We start from the raw sequence: 20,261 nt of genomic DNA, 5'->3' as shown, positions 1-20,261 counted from the left end.
GCTGTAAAAACAGAGCAGCTGTCTGAACCAATTGGAAAATTCCAGCAAATGCTGGATAAACACCTGTTGGGATGATCTGGTATTGGGAGGGAGGTGACGAGATGATTCATGGGATCCCTCACAATTCTGTATGTCTATGAAGTAGAGAAAACAGTGGGAGAAATTTTCAGAGGAATAGAGGGTAAGAGTTATTTAAACAATTTTAGCATGGCTACTCATACCAATTTTCATATGTATTACTATGTCATATGCTACCCAGTAGTTACCGATAATATGAGGTAAGAGTGTGGTAAAAAAATAAAAATATATTTTTCCATATGCTCTTTTCAGCATTGCCTCCAGGTAAAATACATCAGAGCAGCTAGTGCATTTTTAAAAGGAAAATTGTATATCAGTTTTTCTAACTCCTATAAGAGATGAAAGAGACACAATGAAATTTGTCAGTAAAAGCTTTAAGAATATCTGCACATATACATCTACATTCATTACATTCCATTTGATAACAATAGTAGTTTCATTTCAATACGAATGTTAGAGAACTCAAATTTCTGCCATGGTCATATATATATGCTATTTGAAATTCTTTTATCTAGATACAGATCTTGATAGTGAATCTCTTGATGATAGGTGTGCAGCTAGTTTGTCCCGGAACTCATGAAGATAATTATATTGCTGAAAAAAGTAAAGATATATTGAAATACATTGTAGAAAGCTGATTACCAGAGTAGTCATACTGGTCGGAATCGGGAATCAAAAAAATACTTGACAAAGACAGTTCTACATCCTTTTGTATAAGGAGGTATTTCTATCTTGAGGAAGTTTTATCTTTCAATAAAGCTACATATAGTGTGAAAAACTTGTTTTAAAAATCTCTAAAAATTAGGAGGTAGCATGAAATAACGGCAGTGTTTTATAAATCTTTAAAATCCTTTCTCCCTTTACTGGCAGGAGGAAGTAAGATTAAAAACACACGAAGATATTCTTTTTGCTAATGCATTTTCCCCTGGGGAGTAAGTACAGGGGAGAGGGCACTTTCTGCAGCAGTTAACAGCAGCGTATTCAAGAAAATCTATTTCTTAATTTACAGAAGCCTTAGTTTTCTGCTTTTGGTGATGATAAAATCCATTTGGAACAATTTTCATAGTAGATAATATTAAAATAAAATCACTAATCTTAACAGATAAGCAAAATAAAATCTTTAAATAATTCATTTGGAGTTTTAATAGCTGCCCAGAGGATAGTCTCACTCTGCCAATAATCTCATTTTGTATTACTGTTCAGAAATTGAAATTGCATACTGCTAACTTACATCAGCACAGAGATGGAAAAAGCATGTTTGCCCCAGAATGCTGAGGTGATAAATTGACAGCCCCTATTAATGTGGGCTTAATTCTCTCTACGATTAAAGATGTAAAACATGCATATACATATGTTTGACCATGTATTTTGTTTTGTGTCAAAGAGACACTTGGGAACATGTTGAATATGAAGCCTCATTTGTTAAAAACAGATAATAAAGGGAGCGTCTTCTCTGTTTTCAGAACCCGCTCCTCAGACTTCGTCCTAAAGTTGAGACTGGGTAATTGGGAAAGGAAGGCAAGTTAGCTTTCCAGATCTACAAATCAATAATATCCTTGGGGCTTTGCTACTGCAGTGTTTTGGTGTTAAATAGAAAGTAAATGTGAAAGATGTCACTTAGGTTATCCACAGCAAAGGGTAATTAGCATGGTTTTACATTTTTTTCTATTATAGTCATTCATCTATCTTTGTTAAATGTTTTGGTGATACAGTAATAGGATCTTCATGAGATCTTTTTGGTCAAAAATATACCCAGGAAACTACCAAGTTTATAGTAACTGCCTCATTTTTCCAGGTGAGAGGATCCATTCCCAGAACAGAATGGGCAAAAACTGAACAGTAGTGGATCTTGAAAGAGTAAACTGGAAAGTTCAAATTTTTCATTATTTTGTTTGAAAAACTGAACTTTTCCTCTGCACACGGTCCCCTACGAGCAAGTGAAACTAGATGCAGCACAGAGGAAAAAAGCCGAGTGGATGAAAGGCTCTTGCTGCTCCAGCCAGGAGTCAGGACTCTGCCTCTGAGGTGGGAGAGCCAACTTCAGAACACTCGTCAAGAAGAGACCTCCCAGCCCCACATAATATCAAACGGCGAAAATCTCCCAGAGATCTCCATCTCAACACCAGCACCCAGCTTCACTCAACGACCAGCAAGCTACAGTGCTGGACAACCTATGCCAACCATATAGCAAAACAGGAACACAACCCCACCCACTAGCAGAGAGGCTGCCTAAAATCATAATAAGTCCACAGACACCCCAAAACACACCACCAGACGTGGACCTGCCCACTAGAGAGACAAGATCTAGCCTCATACACCACAACACAGGCACTAGTCCCCTCCACCAGGAAGCCTACACAACCCACTGAACCAACCTTAGCCACTGGAGACAGACATCAAAAACAACGGGAGCTACGAACTTGCAGCCTGCAAAAAGGTGAACCCAATCACAGTAAGATAAGCAAAATGAGAAGACAGAAAAACACACAGCAGATGAAGGAGCAGGATAAAAACCCACCAGACCTAACAAATGAAGAGGAAATAGGCAGTCTACCTGAAAAAGAGTTCAGAATAATGATAGTAAAGATGATCCAAAATCTTGGAAATAGAATGGACAAAATGCAAGAAGCAGTTAACAAGGACCTAGAAGAAATAAAGATGAAACAGACAATGATGAACAACACAATAAATGAAATGAAAAATACTCTAGATGGGATCAATAGCAGAATAAATGAGGCAGAAGAACGGATAAGTGACCTGGAAGATAAAATAGTGGAAATAACTACTGCAGAGCAGAATAAAGAAAAAAGAATGAAAAGAACTGAGGACAGTCTCAGAGACCTCTGGGACAACATTAAACGCACCAACATTCGAATTATAGGGGTTCCAGAAGAAGAAGAGAAAAAGAAAGGGACTGAGAAAATATTTGAAGAGATTATAGTTGAAAACTTCCCTAATATGGGAAAGGAAATCGTTAATCAAGTCCAGGAAGCACAGAGAGTCCCATACAGGATAAATTCAAGGAGAAATACGCCAAGACACATATTAATCAAACTGTCAAAAACTAAATACAAAGAAAGCATATTAAAAGCAGCAAGGGAAAAACAACAAATAACACACAAGGGAATCCCCATAAGGTTAACAGCTGATCTCTCAGCAGAAACTCTACAAGCCAGAAGGGAGTGGCAGGACATACTGAAAGTGATGAAGGAGAAAAACCTGCAACCAAGATTACTCTACCCAGCAAGGATCTCATTCAGATTTGATGGAGAAATTAAAACCTTTACAGACAAGCAAAAGCTGAGAGAGTTCAGCACCACCAAACCAGCTTTACAACAAATGCTAAAGGAACTTCTCTAGACAAAAACACAAGAGAAGGAAAAGTCCTATAATAACGAACCCAAAACAATTTAGAAAATGGGAATAGGAACATACATATCGATAATTACCTTAAATGTAAATGGACTAAATGCTCCCACCAAAAGACACAGATTGGCTGAATGGATACAAAAACAAGACCCATATATATGCTGTCTACAAGAGACCCACTTCAGACCTAGAGACACATACAGACTGAAAGTAAGGGGATGGAAAAAGATATTCCATGCAAATGGAAACCAAAAGAAAGCTGGAGTAGCAATTCTCATATCAGACAAAATAGACTTTAAAATAAGGACTATCAGAAGAGACAAAGAAGGACACTACATAATGATTAAGGGATCGATCCAAGAAGAAGATATAACAATTGTAAATATTTATGCACCCAACATAGGAGCACCTCAATACATAAGGCAAAAACTAGCAGCCATAAAAGGGGAAATCGACAGTAACACATTCATAGTAGGGGACTTCAACACCCCACTTTCACCAATGGACAGATCATCCAAAATGAAAATAAATAAGGAAACACAAGCTTTAAATGATACATTAAACAGGATGGACTTAATTGATATTTATAGGACACTCCATCCAAAAACAACAGAATACACATTTTTCTCAAGTGCTCATGGAACATTCTCCAGGATAGATCATATCTTGGGTCACAAATCAAGCCTTGGTAAATTTAAGAAAATTGAAATTATATCAAGTATCTTTTCCGACCACAACGCCATGAGATTAGATATCAATTATAGGAAAAGAGCAGTAAAAAATACAAACACATGGAGGCTAAACAATACACTACTTAGTAACGAAGTGATCACTGAAGAAATCAAAGAGGAAATTAAAAAATACCTAGAAACAAATGACAATGGAGATACAACGACCCAAAACCTATGGGATGCAGCAAAAGCAGTTCTAAGAGGGAAGTTTATAGCAATACAAGCCCACCTTAAGAAGCAGGAAACATCTCGAATAAACAACCTAACCTTGCACCTCAAGCAATTAGAGAAAGAAGAACAAAAAAACCCCAGAGTTAGCAGAAGGAAAGAAATCATAAAAATCAGATCAGAAATAAATGAAAAAGAAATGAAGGAAACAATAGCAAAGATCAATAAAACTAAAAGCTGGTTCTTTGAGAAGATTAACAAAATTGATAAACCATTAGCCAGACTCATCAAGAAAATAAGGGAGAAGACTCAAATCAATAGAATCAGAAATGAAAAAGGAGAAGTAACAACTGACACTGCAGAAATACAAAAAATCATGAGGGATTACTACAAGCAACTCTATGCCAATAAAATGGACAATCTGGAAGAAATGGACAAATTCTTAGAAATGCACAAACTGCCAAGACTGAATCAGGAAGAAATAGAAAATATGAACAGACCAATCACAAACACTGAAATTGAAACTGTGATTAAAAATCTTCCAACAAACAAAAGCCCAGGACCAGATGGCTTCACAGGCGAATTCTATCAAACATTTAGAGAAGAGCTAACACCTATTCTTCTCAAACTCTTCCAAAATATAGCAGAGGGAGGAACACTCCCAAACTCATTCTACGAGGCCACCATCACCTTGATACCAAAACCAGACAAGGATGTCACAAAGAAAGAAAACTACAGGCCAATATCACTGATGAACATAGATGCAAAAATCCTCAACAAAATACTAGCAAACAGAATCCAACAGCACATTAAAAGGATCATACACCATGATCAAGTGGGGTTTATTCCAGGAATGCAAGGATTCTTCAATATACGCAAATCTATCAATGTGATTAACCATATTAACAAATTGAAGGAGAAAAACCATATGATCATCTCAATAGATGCAGAGAAAGCTTTTGACAAAATTCAACACCCATTTATGATAAAAACCCTGCAGAAAGTAGGTGTAGAGGGAACTTTCCTCAATATAATAAAGGCCGTATATGACAAGCCCACAGCCAACATCATCCTCAATGGCGAAAAACTGAAAGCATTTCCACTAAGGTCAGGAACAAGACAAGGTTGCCCACTCTCACCACTCTTATTCAACATAGTTTTGGAAGTTTTAGCCACAGCAATCAGAGAAGAAAAGGAAATAAAAGGAATCCAAATCGGAAAAGAAGAAGTAAAGCTGTCACTGTTTGCAGATGACATGATACTCTACATAGAGAATCCTAAAGATGCTACCAGAAAACTACTAGAGCTAATCAATGAATTTGGTAAAGTAGCAGGATACAAAATTAATGCACAGAAATCTCTGGCATTCCTATATACTAATGATGAAAAATCTGAAAGTGAAATCAAGAAAACACTCCCATTTACCATTGCAACAAAAAGAATAAAATATCTAGGAATAAACCTACCTAAGGAGACAAAAGACCTGTATGCAGAAAATTATAAGACACTGATGAAAGAAATTAAAGATGATACAAACAGATGGAGAGATATACCATGTTCTTGGATTGGAAGAATCAACATTGTGAAAATGACTCTACTTCCCAAAGCAATCTATAGATTCAATGCAATCCCTATCAAACTACCACTGGCATTTTTCACAGAACTAGAACAAAAAATTTCACAATTTGTATGGAAACACAAAAGACCCCGAATAGCCAAAGCAATCTTGAGAACAAAAAATGGAGCTGGAGGAATCAGGCTGCCTGACTTCAGACTATACTACAAAGCTACAGTAATCAAGACAGTATGGTACTGGCACAAAAACAGAAAGATAGATCAATGGAATAGGATAGAAAGCCCAGAGATAAACCCATGCACATATGGTCACCTTATCTTTGATAAAGGTGGCAGGAATATACAGTGGAGAAAGGACAGCCTCTTCAATAAGTGGTGCTGGGAAAATTGGATAGGTACATGTAAAAGTATGAGATTAGATCACTCCCTAACACCATACACAAAAATAAGCTCAAAATGGATTAAAGACCTAAATGTAAGGCCAGAAACTATCAAACTCTTAGAGGAAAACATAGGCAGAACACTCTATGACATAAATCACAGCAAGATCCTTCTTGACCCATCTCCTAGAGTAATGGAGATAAAAACAAAAATAAACAAATGGGACCTAATGAAACTTCAAAGCTTTTGCACAGCAAAGGAAACCATAAACAAGACCAAAAGACAGCCCTCAGAATGGGAGAAAATATTTGCAAATGAATCAACTGACAAAGGATTAATCTCTAAAATTTACAGGCAGCTCATGCAGCTCAATAACAAAAAAATAAACAACCCAATCCAAAAATGGGCAGAAGACCTAAATAGACATTTCTCCAAAGAAGATATACAGACTGCCAACAAACACATGAAAGAATGCTCAACATCATTAATCATTAGAGAAATGCAAATCAAAACTACAATGAGATATCATCTCACACCAGTCAGAATGGCCATCATCAAAAAATCTAGAAACAATAAATGCTGGAGAGGGTGTGGAGAAAAGGGAACACTCTTGCACTGCTGGTGGGAATGTGAATTGGTTCAGCCACTATGGAGAACAGTATGGAGGTTCCTTAAAAAACTACAAATAGAACTACCATATGACCCAGCAATCCCACTACTAGGTATATACCCTGAGGAAACCAGAATTCAGAAAGAGTCATGTACCAAAATGTTCATTGCAGCTCTATTTACAATAGCCCGGAGATGGAAACAACCTAAGTGCCCGTCGTCGGATGAATGGATAAAGAAGATGTGGCACATATATACAATGGAATATTACTCAGCCATAAAAAGAAACGAAATTGAGCTATTTGTAATGAGGTGGATAGATCTAGAGTCTGTCATACAGAGTGAAGTAAGTCAGAAAGAGAAGGACAAATACCGTATGCTAACACATATATATGGAATTTAAGAAAAAAAAAATGTTATGAAGAACCTAGGGGTAAAACAGGAATAAAGACAGAGACCTACTGGAGAACAGACTTGAGGATATGGGGAGGGGGAAGGGTGAGGTGTGTTAGGGCGAGAGAGAGACATGGACATATATATACTAACAAACGTAAGGTAGATAGCCAGTGGGAAGCAGCCGCATGGCACAGGGAAACCGGCTCGGTTCTTTGTGGCTGTCTGGAGGGGTGGGATAGGGAGGATGGGAGGGAGGGAGACAAAGAGGGAAGAGATATGGGAACATATATATATGTATAACTGACTCACTCTGTTATAAAGCAGAAACTAACACACCATTGTAAAGCAATTATACCGCAATAAAGATGTTAAAAAAAAAAAAAGAAAAAGAAAAACTGAACTTTTTCAGACGTCCAGGTTATATTTAAATGTAAATTTTTTAAAAGTCAAAATATAAACAGGTGATACATGAATAATAGAATGCTTTGGATTTTCATTACCCTTTTGATGAGGAGTTACACTGTGACGGTCTGCCCCTGACCACAGCCTCACGAGAACGGTCACCCTCCTTACCTTTATGGTCTGTATTGCTCCAGACCCTCTCAGGTCCCTCAGGCTGTCGATGGCTTGCTGCGGTGATATTGTGTCAGACATGTATAGGAGGAGACAAGCGGCTACTAAATAGAACATGAGACAAAAATTGTATACTATGTGATATATATATTCTTATATTATAAATTAATGATATGCTTATACTTAATTCAGACTTCTGTTTGTGCAGAAGACTGAGTTTGGGAAATGAATTAAAAGACTGAGGACTTTTAGTATGTGTTTTTGACAAATTATGATTTTAAATGACTGTGGTTGGATTAAAATTTAACACTGGCTTCATTCTTTTTTTTTTTTTTTTTTGCGGTACGCGGGCCTCTCACTGTTGTGGCCTCTCCTGTTGCGGAGCACAGGCTCCAGACGCACAGGCTCAGTGGCCATGGCTCACGGGCCCAGCCTCTCCGTGGCATGTGGGATCCTCCTGGACCAGGGCACGAACCCGTGTCCCCTGCATTGGCAGGCGGACTCTCAACCACTGCGCCACCAGGGAAGCCCCATTCTTTTATTTTAAACAGCTTTATTGAGTTATTATAATTCACATCCCATGCAATTCATTCATTTAAAGTGAACAATTTAGTGGATTTTAGTGTATTCACAGTTAAATGCAGCCATCACCACAGTCAGTTTTAGAACATTTTCATCACCTCAGAAAGAAACCCTGTATACTTTTGTTATCATCCCTCTATCACCCATCACCCCTCCCCTAAGCAACCACTAATTTACTTTGTCTTTATGGATTTGCCTGTTCTAGACATTTCATATATATGGAATCATACGTGGTCTTTTGTGACTAGCTTCTTTCACTTAGCATAATGTGTTCAAGATTTGTACATATTGTGGCACATATCAGTACTCCATTCCTTTTTATGGGTGAATAATATTCCATTGTATGGCTATACGTTTTGTTTATCCATTTGTCAGCTGATGGACATTTAGGTTGTTTCCATTTTTTGGCTATTATGAATAATGTGGCTGTAAGTGTCAGTGCACAGGTTTTGTCTGGACTTGTTTTCATTTCTTTGGGGTATATGCCTAGGAGTGAAATCGCTGGGTCGTATGGTCACTCTGTGTGTAACTGAGGAAGTACTGCTTGGCTGTTTTCCAAAGCAGCTGCACCTTTTTCACTCCCACCAGCAGTGTATTTAGGTTCCAGTTTCTCTACATCCTCTCCAAAGCTTGTTCTCCATTTTTTGGATAACAGCCATCCTAATGGGTGTTAGGTGGTATCTCACTGTGGTTTTGATTTGCATTTCTCTGAGGACTAAGATGTTGAGCATTTTTCCATGCGCTTATTGGTCATTTGTATATTTTGTTTGGAGAAATGTCTATTCATATCCTTTGCCCATTAAAAAATTTTTTAATTGTCTTTTTACTATTGAGTTGTAAGAGTTCTTTATATAGTCTGGGTAAGTCCTTTATCAGATATATGGTTTTGCAAATTTTTTTTCCCCATTCTGTGGGTTGTCTTTTCATTTTGATAATGTCTTTGAAACACAAAACTTTGTAATTTTGATACTGTCCAACACTAAAAGGAATAACTGTTACTCCCACTGTGGTATTTCATTAGCTGTTTCCCCCCCCATGCATTTTTTTAAAAGTTTAAAGTTAACATATATAACTTTGTTTTTATGCTTATTTTACCCATGGATATTATTTAGAAGTTACTGTCAATATCTTAACACCTGCAAAGGGAGAACATTAGAAAACAAAACAAAACACAAGAATGCAGGTGCTAAGACCTGTAAATTATGTTTTGTAGAATCCTTCAAAACAATGCTGAAAATACCTCTGACTCCCACCCAGGCTTTCTAGGGAACACCAAATTTAGGGCCTTAAATAATCCTTTGGGTCTTAGCAGATATATATTGTGTTTCGTCTCATTTTCATACAAAGTGAGCATATGGCCCAGAAACATGAGTTTTCGTACTTCAAGGTACAAAAAAACAACTGAATAATAGAAATATATTTCTTACCAAGACAGGATCTCCCAAGTCCTCCATAACAGCTGAAAGGGAAGGTACAGTTTTGAAGTTTGTACATTTTCATTCCATCCCAACAATTACAACCAGAGACTTGCTCTTTCTGCCTTCTATTTCTACTCTAATGCCTAGCATTGTGCCTTGTACCCAGAGATTAATAAATATTTTTGAATAAATCAACCAAGAGCAAAGTGTGCTTATTTGTTTGTTGGGAGGTATTCCATACACCTATAAGGGACAAAGAAGGCAGGGCCTTTTTATTGACCTCTTTAAACATCTGAGGAGTGGAACATGTTACTAAACTGATAGAAATCAGACTACTTTTACCAACTGCCGCTTAATTTTTCTCTAAACAAAACCTTAGTGGTTATGGGACAGGTCCGTATGATAATTCTTCATTCATCTAGAAAGAGTAAGGAGGCAGTGTATCCTAGAGGTTTAAAGCCTGGGCTCTGGAGCCCCACCGCCTGGGGTTGAATCCTAAATCTGTCACTTATTAGATGTGTGAACCTAAGTTATTTAACCTCTCTGGGCCTCAGCCTTTTCACCTATAAGATGTCACAGTGAGGACTGAATGAGATAACATTTGTAAAGCTCACAACAGAGCTTGGCACAGAGTAAGAGGTAAATGAACTTTAGCTGCTATTATGTAGCATTGTGAAGAAATGAGCAGTTCTGTATAACTGGATTTTCTAGAAAAACAAGAACTGATTCTTAAGCAATAAAACCATTCACTTAAAAAAAAAATTCACTTTAATCAGTTTCAAAGATCCTTAAAAAGTGCATTCCATACTTCCTGACTTTCTCAGAGGGTGTACTGATCCTAATTCAGTGCTTACAACTCATCATGAGCATCAGTTACTGTGGTGTATTTGTAGATGGAGCTGTAGATACATGTCTTGTGATAGGATGTGAAACAGAGGACCAAACAGGTACTGACCCCTGTATAACTGATGAACTTGCTTTCTACAAAGTGTCCCAGCTGTAGGCCTGTTTCAGAGATGAGGCTCTACTGTATAAAGGTAGAGAGAGGTAGAACATTTTAGTGGCTTTCTGCGAGATTAAGATGTACCACTCTTGGGACTTCCCTGGTGGTGCAGTGGTTGAGAATCCGTCTGCCAATGCAGGGGACACAGGTTCGAGCCCTGGCCCGGGAAAATCCCACATGGTGCGGAGCAACTAAGCCCATGCAGCACAACTACTGAGCCTGCGCTCTCGAGCCCGCGAGTCACAACTACTGAAGCCCGCACGCTTAGAGCCCGTGCTCCACAACACGAGAAGCCACCGCAACGAGAAGCCCACGCACCGCAACGAAGAGTAGCCCCCGCTCACCACAACTAGAGAAAGCCCGCGCGCAGCAATGAAGACCCAACGCAGCCAAAAAAAAAAAAAAGAAAGAAAAAGATTACTTTATATCTTGCTAGCTTTATCTTTACTCCCGTTTGATTGATTCCTACTCACCCTTCAAAACCTAGCTCAAATTTCAACTTCTGAAATGCCTCTGTGCCCCCATAGAAACCACTGCCATCCTGTGTACCGCCTCGTATACACCTGTTTTGAGTATTATTACACTTACATGATAGTGTCGTTGGCTGTGGGTTCCTTGAGGGTGGGGACTGTGTCTAGAGTGTGTGTTTTATATTCACAATGTTTCATACACAGTAGGTGCTATGGGTTGAACTGTGCTCCCCGCAAAAGACATGTTGTACCTAATTGCTGGTACTGTGCATGTGACCTCATTTGAAAATAGGGTCTTTGCAGATATAATCAAGTTAAGATGAGGTCATTAGGGTGGGTCCTAATCCAATATGACTGGTGTCCTTATAATAGGAAACACAGGGACAATCATGTGATGACAGAGGCAGAGGGGAGTGATGCAGCCATGAGCCAAAGAATGCCAAGGATTGCCAGCCACCACCAGAAGCTAGGAAGAAGTGAGGAAGGACTCTATCCACGATTTCTGACTGAAGATAGCCCTGCTGACACCTTGATTTTGGACTTCTAGCCACTAGAACTGGGTGGGAGTAAACTTCTGTTTTTTAAGCGACCTGGTTTGTGGTCCTTTGTTACAACAGCCGCAGGAGATGATGTAACAAAATAGGCGAGCAGTGTTCACTGACTTTATAAAGGAACAAAAATGTCCATGGAGGACAGACAACAGAACAGGGAAAAAAATGTACCAGACCCTGTTTCTGAGGGATAAACTGTAGAGCTGTTTAGCAGTGTGGGCACCCAAAGATAGTAGAAAGGATAGAAAATCATCTTTGTCCAAACAAACATTAGTCACTGTAGGGACACCTTTGAAAGCTCTAGGACAATGAAAATTTCCAGTCATCAGATGCTTTATTTTATGGGAGCCTGAAGCATTTGACATATGCAAGATTGCCCATCCACCTTTCCATTTTGTTTGTATTCAAACACCAGAGCATTTGGTTTGCTAGAACTTGCTAGAGTAGATTTTGTTAAGCTTTTCTAAACTGAGCTAGTTTGATCTCTGGTAATCTTTCAGTAGAGGCTGCTTTCAAAGATTCGTTTGAAAAAAAAAATCTCAGAATTGGTTTGAAAATGGGTTCAAAAACTGTAAAATATTTTTCACTAGCTCCATCTAACCACCTGATGCTATTTTACTTAGATTTATCAGAAAATTTAGCACAGGCAACTGTATTTATTCTAAAATTTTGCTTCTACAGTTAGTACTAGATGAGAGATGATGTGTTTCTACAAAATTTGGAAAGGGTAGGATGTAGAATGGCTTCTAGTTCTTTTTCCCCTACTTTGCAGGTGATAGTTCTCTATATCAGAGTTTAGTTTGGTCACAAACAGATATGTGTCCCCAAAGACCCCTGTACTGGTTGGTTTGCTTTCAGAACATGAGCTGCTGGCATGAAGCCCTGGGGCTCTTGGTCTAAGGAGAGAGAAGCTGGCTGGGCTTGCCCTTTTCCTAGGTGCCTGAGACTACTCAGTTATTTGGTATAGTCTGTATACTTTCTAGCTCAAAGCAATGACCTTAGAGCTTTTGAGGTATTACACTACTTAATGCTCTATCTTGCTCCAGAAATGATTAAGAAGATTAGGATGCAAAAAACAAACAAACAAAAATCCCCAAAACCAAAAAAACCCCAATAAGCACAAAGACTTATGTTTAGTAAATGATGAGTTCTCTTTGCTCTTCACAAATACCTCCTCACATATTAGAATAAGTCTATAGTTTTCTCCTTGTGGCTGGCTCCCCTCTGCTCTGTGGGTCTCACTTCTGGTATAACTAATGTTCCTTTCCATGGCACCACTTAGTCTTTCCAATGCTACTGTCTACTGCTGATTGTCACTTTCTTCTTCCTTTCTCCAAGCTACTTTTTTCTTTTCTTCTCATTTTTTCCCCTTAATCCATTTTCTTTTGTTTTAAACTTTCATACCAGCAGCTTATTTACAGCCACTGACAAACGATGAGAGTCCCTCTTTCATTCAGGTAGCAAATTCATATCATCAAATACAATTTTCAAGTCCTGTTTTTAGGATTGCTCATTGCTTAGGGATAATTCCTTTGCTGCTAATTTTTTAAAAATGGACTTTCTTGCTGTTGGAAGAAACTAAACAACTGAAAGGCCGACCAGTAGGTATGGTGTTACATAACAAGAATTATGCCCTCACCTTTTTGGGAAGGAGAGGGTCCCAAAATCATGAGTAAAGGTCTAAGACAAAAGGAAAGAAAGCAAAAAAAAAAAAAAAGCCTGTCACCCTATCCTAAAAATTTCCTAATATACTCATTTATTGTCCTTACTCTTCAAAAGTGATAATGGCAAATATCTGAGTGCTTGCTCTGTGCCAGGCATGGTGCTAGTACTTTTCATGTATTATCTCCTTTTGATCCTTGCAACAAACTATAAGGTAGGTAATAACTGCATAAGGATGCAATAATTTGAAAAATCATTTTGACTGGGACATTTTTCATGTAATATATGGAGAAAAGGAAAACATACTGTATTAAGGTTTTTCGGTTATTTTTAAGGCAGATTTCAAGCTCCTCCATTATGTCACAGCAGCTGGCTATGTCAGGAGTCCCTCCATCTGGAATTGGATGATGATGAGTGATAATTCCATACTGATGGTAGAGGCCCACAAGGTTTGGAACTCTATATTTTGACAGCTCCCCTCTGGTGCAGAAAACAAATATGTCTTGTATACCATAGCTCTTTAGTTCTTCTGCCAATAGACCAAGATACACAAGGACACACATGGACAAAACATTACAAATTTAAATACAGTCCGGAGGGAAAATATGGAGTTAAGTTCCTTAAGCCAAACAAACTAATAACAAATGATAACCTTTGAAGTGCTCATTGATAATCTAAAACAATACTGATCTGTCTTCAAACTAGGGTAAAAACCAAGTCACTAAGCACAATAGTAATTAGAAACATCCGAACCAAAAGGTTATTAAAATGAAACCTGACTTTATAAGTCAAAATATTTTTTTACTGGATTGTACGACATCCATTATATTGCTGTTTTGAAAAAAAATTTTTTTTACAATAAATACTGCTTTAAAATAAATTGTAAAACACCTAATATTTCAAAATAAGAAGGAATGATAGCACATTTTTTCCCATTTTCTTCTCACCAAATCAATGGTGTTTGCTGTGTACAAGTCTCTGTTATTTTGTTTTACCCTAAGCACTGTATATAAAATCTCCAGCATAGCCATGGTGCCAGAGCTCTTGTATTCTCACCTATATTTGCACTGTACCACACCATCATGTATTTAATTTTGTGGACTAGGTTTCTAGGAAATAAAGCATTAGCTGTATGAAAATTATGTGACTTAGTGAATTTCAGTATAATGATATGAACCAAGCAAGAGTAATGCAGGCCATTCTGTTCACTGGAGCTTCCTTAGGGCAATATTCACTACAGAGCATTTGGTTCATAATGAATAATTCTGACTCATCTGATTCCCCTTTTTCTCTCCCCACCCACTAAATCCTAGGACATTTAGCTATTTAAGTGCAAAGTACTTTTTATCATGAAACTCTAAACATGTACTTGAAATATGGCTACTCCAAATTGAGATGTATTGTAAATGTAAAATACGTATCTGATTTCAAAGACCAAGTACCAAAAAACTCCTATCTCAATAATTTGTTTTATACTTAAAACCCATTGAGACGATACTATTTAGCCTACATGAGGTTTAATCAAGTATATTACTAAAATTAATTTTACCCATTTTTACTTTTTTAATGTGGCCCCTAGAAAATGTCAAAAGTACATATATGGCGTCTATTTGTGGCTCCCAATATGTTTCTGTTGGACAGTGCTCCTCTAGATAATACTATTAAGCTTTTGTACTTGTAAAAGGGTTTAACTTGTAGTTGACATCCGTAACCATTTTTAAGAGAGTAGGTAAATTTCCTATTTGCCTCTTGCACGCATTGAATAATTTCTATTATATAGTAGATTTCAGCTTTCCCAGAAAGGACTCTGAGGACGGACACAGGAAGTGCTGCCAGGAGAGTCTAGGTCTCCCCCTTCAGACACTGTCATCTGTTTTGTATATTGGATTCCATTTAAGATTTCATTGGAAGAAAAAAAGGTTTGGTAAAAAATTGGAAACTCCTTTTACAGAAGAGACTAAATGAACAGGGCTTTCCAAAATGTGCAAGATTGGTTCTTGAACCAATGATTTAAATGATATTTTGCTCATAACTGAATGTTCTCCAAATGGAAATTTCCTACCATGGTGGGCTTCTCTAGAGCAGAAAATCTTTATAAATACTGCAAGGGTCAACTAATCTATTAGTCTTTTCTGGTAGGTAAATTAAAGAAAGTATATTAGCAAATTGATATTCTAGGATAACTAGGACAGAATTTTAAGATTTATAAAATCTATAGTGGTCAGAATCAAACAATATATACATTTTTGTATTGGTTTATTATAAGGACATTGGTAGGACTATCAGGCTTGAGATATTCCAGGCCAACCAGAATAAAATATTTTGGAAGTCTAAATTTGTTAGTATCGTACAATATATAAATTCCAAATTGGGAAAGATTATCGGGATATTTGTAGGATTATTAGACTTGAGGCTAACAACATCCTTGGGCATGTAGAGATCAGACCCTATTCCATCTTTTCCACCTAGACACTGGTTCTGTAAATTTTCTATGTGGGATGGACAATTTCAATACCACCTCTGGGTTCCCAGCTCAGGCTTAATTTCCAGTATCACAGTCAAGTCTGCAAAGAACAGTATGTTCAAAGATTTGGGCAGTGCAATGTCAGCTTTCTATTTACATACTTTTCCCCCTCCAACTTATACATTATAACTCAAATGCAGTTTTATGCACAGAACTACAACAATCAGTGAAAAGCAACACTATGTTTAGTAAATGATGAGGCTTCTTTGCCCTTCACAAATACCTCTTCACATATTAGAATAAGTCTATAGCTTGAAACTTAATGAAATACCAAACATTTTTTTGGGAAAAATTCAGAAGAGACTACAGTTTGTTCTTTTTGACAAAGAGATTTTTAGTATTATTTTTTAAGAACCTATTAAGATGGTTCTGTCATATTACACCTACCTGTATCTTTTTGGATATTTCTTCTAACACCTTTAAATTTACAACCTGTAAGTAGTAACAAGGCAAGTGCAAGAGTCAGTTTCTGGTCATAAATAACAAGTATATTAAACACATATATAGCTACTGTAGAAAGTCATTACACATGATCATTTATATGCTTCAATTCCATTCTGAATGGGAATTTAAATTTCTTATATTCTTAGGAATATAATTCCAGGGATTCATAGATCCCAGCTGAAGGAACTCTTAATCCAAGGATTCTTTATTCTGTGTCCTTTCTGTAACAAGTACCTGGCTGTAGTCCTTTGCCTCACATTGTACCCCTGTGTTACATTTTATAAGATAGGTAAATCAGAAATGTAGAACTGTGAATGTGGATGTGGAAGGGTTGAAGAATGGGTCTATGTTCCTTTATCTGTAGCCCACCAAGAGGGTTTCCAGAACTGAGTTCCTATGCTGATAGTCTGTGAAATTCTCTTACTGCTCAGTACAGAGAATCATATAAAAAATAATTTCTAATATATCAATAGTGTCACCTACCTGGAAGAGCACATAAACCAAGAAATTGAGAACAGTTCACTCGTGACAGGGGTAGCCTGAAAGGAATAAAACTTTATCAAGTTTAGTTCAATTTAAAGTTATAGATGGACATTTATACAAACGTGTGCACCTGCCACTAAATGAAGGTGTTTTAAAGTTTTACAGCAGTCACAAAACAAAAATTCATAGCTAAATATCAATGTATTGGTCACAAAAAGGCTTAGAAAGACTAGGAGTTTTAAAATAGGAACTTATCATTTGCTTTGTTGCAACTTAAGTCTTAAAAGTGGCAAGCTAATTTAAACTAACTTAAAGATAGTAATGCCTAGGTTGCTTACAGCCAGTATAAAGTGTACTTAAGTTATCCTGTGGTTTGTTACCTGAGGTATTTTGTGTTAGTAACCTTAGGAAATAAGCTGGAAAATGACCATCTGACAATTTCATCTCCACCATTCATTCAAAATTACTATTTTAAGATTTCTTTATAGGGTTTCCTTAAACAGATACAATTTCATAGAATAAAAACCACAGGCTACCTATTCTTTGTTGTAATGGATTTTGGTTAAAATGAAATAATTTCAAGAAATCCTATTCCCAGTTTGCAGTGCCTGGGGACAAAGCGGGCAGAGGCTTACCTTGTCTGCAGAACAGAAGATGAATTTAGAGGAAAATATGGGGCATTGTATAAATACCACCTGACTTTGAAAATTAGATGAGTTTTTGAGTTTGAAGGCAGCTTAGGAGGGGAAATGAAAGTTAATTGCTATTTGATGGCAGAACAAAAGAACTATAGGGACAATAGTTTTTTTCTCTTCCTACAGCAGTGTCAGTGCTTAAAGAGAGAGATTATTACACTTACTGGGATTGTAGAGAACCTGCTGTAACCATAAGTCACTGCCAAAATTCAGAAGTTGACTTTATATAAAAACATTTGTTTTTGTTATTGTATCTATGGTGATGTGGCTTTTATCTTAAACAGGGTCTGCTGATAGATGCATTATTGCGGCAAGTAGTTCTAGGACTGGAATAAATGATAACATAGGATATCTCATCCTATATTTGGTACACTATTCTTTTGTTGTAAAAGAATAAGAAGGTTTTGGTACTAAATGGGAGCTCATTCAAATCTTAACTCCTTTTTTCTACTATGGTTTTCTCAATGTATAAGGAAGGAACTCCCACCACTCCCCTTACCCCCCCACAAAAAAGCTTTATTCTACCATAGATAAGAATTATATAATCAGCAGAAGAGAATCATTTTCAATATGCAGACTAAATTCTACAAAGATTATTATGTACACATCAAATATTTTAGCTCATCATTGATCAGAAAGGTTAACATACCATGATATCTGAATTGGAGTCTGTTCGTCTTCAATAGGCTCTTCGTCTGATGAGTCAAACTCACTTGTTTGCACTGAACTAGGCTTCAAAAGAAATCAGTTATGTTAAATAACTTTAAAGAATATTTACATATAGTTTTAGTATAGCTGATCCTTGCTTAAAGACAAACTGATGCATATTTGCAATTTACTCAAACCTGGAATATCAGAGAGATCAGCGATATCAATAATAAGCTATTGCTGTTTACTCTCCTATTCATAATTACAGCCCCATGTAGTGGAAAGAGTGTTGGATTGGGAACCAAGAAACCTGTCTTCTGGTCCTGGCTCTGCCACTTACTGTATAAACTTGGACAAGCGATGTCAGTTTCTACTGGATCTCAGTTTTCCAAAACTATAAAGTGAGATTTATTCATTCATTCATTCACAAACATTTCTTGGACACCTTCATTTGCCAAGCTCTGGAGATGCAAAGATCCATAAAATAAACAGCCTGCCTTCAGTATAACTGGAGAGACAATGTGTAAATAGATTCAAAAAAGTTAGAAGTGCTAAAATGGCACTATGCCCTTCAGAGCAGACCAGGGAGTGACTGACTGCTTAGGGAGCTGGAGAAAGCTTCACAGAGGAGAGATCCATTAGTTGGGTTTTGACAGATGAGCAGGAGGTTTTTAAGCAGATAGAGAAGTTAAGGCAATTAAGGCAAAAAGAGAAAGGGCTTTGTACAGTATAGTCCCTTGGTGTCCGTGGGGGGTGGGGGGGATTGGTTGGTTCCAGGACCTCTCCCCCCACCGCGGGTTCCAAAATCCCCAGATGCTCAAGTCCCTTACATAAAACGGACCAACAGGGGACAGTTGGTCCTCCGCATCCACAGACACCGAGAGCTGACTGTATCCAGGAACTGTGACATCAGAGCAGAAGAGAGGAAGCTAAAGAAGTTTTCTCTACCCCATTTCTCAGAAAATAACCCCCAAACAGCCTAGCAATTTGGTTCGTGGGTGGGTGGGAGTATAGGTGGAATAACATGTCCCTAACTTTGTGAATCACTGGACTAGAGAGACTGAGATGAACTTTGTGTGCTGATCTAAGGAGTTGAAAATCACGTGGGAAGCATTTCTACATGGAAGATGTGTTATAGGACCAATAAAAAAACACACCTTTCTCCTACTTCCTAGTTGGAACCAACTGAGGGATGAGACACTGGAGAGGCAAATGGAGATCAATATATCAGTTTTATTACTGACTGTCAGATGGAGGATGGAGGATGTGGCTTTAAAGCTGAGCTCAAGTGGGCTTGTCAATTCTTCACTCCAGAATTGGACTTATCCACCCAGGCACAGGCAGTGATGGACAACCCATGGCTCCCCTGTGGCAGAGAGCACCCCAGACAGTACTCTCTGCAAAGAGAAGGGAAGGAACACAGCTACTTGTGTTCAGTTCCTCCCAAACTCAGGGATCAGATCACTCACTCTTCCCCTTCCGGGGACAAGCGTAGAAAGAGGCCAGGAGTGAAGGACAGCTGATGTCCCTCCACATGGAAATACGGGGATTAGCAAGTGTAACTGCCTAATGTCTTTGCTAGCTCTGAAGCTATATTCTATTCTATAATGGTCTTATTTGTAACTACCAGATCACTTTACAGAGCCAATTTAGGCCATGGATTTGAGTTGCTCTGGATCTATCCGTATTATTATTATCAACTCAACTCAAATGGAGCCCCTTCAACAGGTTGTCAGCTCTGTTGGTAGGTGATGTGAGTCAGGTGGGGCTTCAGCTCCTTAAGCCTGTTTTTTCTTGGCAGTTTTGATGATTCAAGAGTTTCAGTTTGCGTGGCCCATTCACTCAGGCTCTCCCAGCCAGCTTTACAAACCCTAACAGAGTTGGATGTTTCCGCTTCCCCA

General features: G+C 37.8%; 1 protein-coding gene across 3 annotated transcripts in view; it reads right to left on the bottom strand.

Annotated features, from left to right (window-relative positions):
- Positions 1–436: 436 nt before the first annotated feature.
- The window catches only part of CDKN3 (cyclin dependent kinase inhibitor 3), a 20,601-nt gene continuing 776 nt past the window's right edge, over positions 437–20,261 (bottom strand). The window contains exons 2-8 of one of the 3 annotated variants that reach the window (XM_007445969.1): positions 18,362–18,444; positions 17,018–17,073; positions 16,478–16,522; positions 13,873–14,095; positions 9,890–9,921; positions 7,881–7,984; positions 437–672 (exon numbers count right to left, since the gene is read on the bottom strand). In XM_007445969.1, the coding sequence (XP_007446031.1) occupies positions 586–672; positions 7,881–7,984; positions 9,890–9,921; positions 13,873–14,095; positions 16,478–16,522; positions 17,018–17,073; positions 18,362–18,444 (630 nt within the window). In that variant the 3' untranslated portion in view covers positions 437–585. The remainder of the gene's footprint in view (positions 673–7,880; positions 7,985–9,889; positions 9,922–13,872; positions 14,096–16,477; positions 16,523–17,017; positions 17,074–18,361; positions 18,445–20,261) is intronic. The other 2 variants (XM_007445971.1, XM_007445970.1) reach the window with 2 other exon arrangements.

The sequence above is a fragment of the Lipotes vexillifer genome, unplaced genomic scaffold (assembly GCF_000442215.2).
Source record: "Lipotes vexillifer unplaced genomic scaffold, Lipotes_vexillifer_v1.1 scaffold43, whole genome shotgun sequence".
NCBI lineage: Eukaryota > Metazoa > Chordata > Mammalia > Artiodactyla > Lipotidae > Lipotes > Lipotes vexillifer.
Note: the sequence above shows the minus strand (reverse complement) of the source record. Positions and strands in the feature narration are given on the sequence as shown.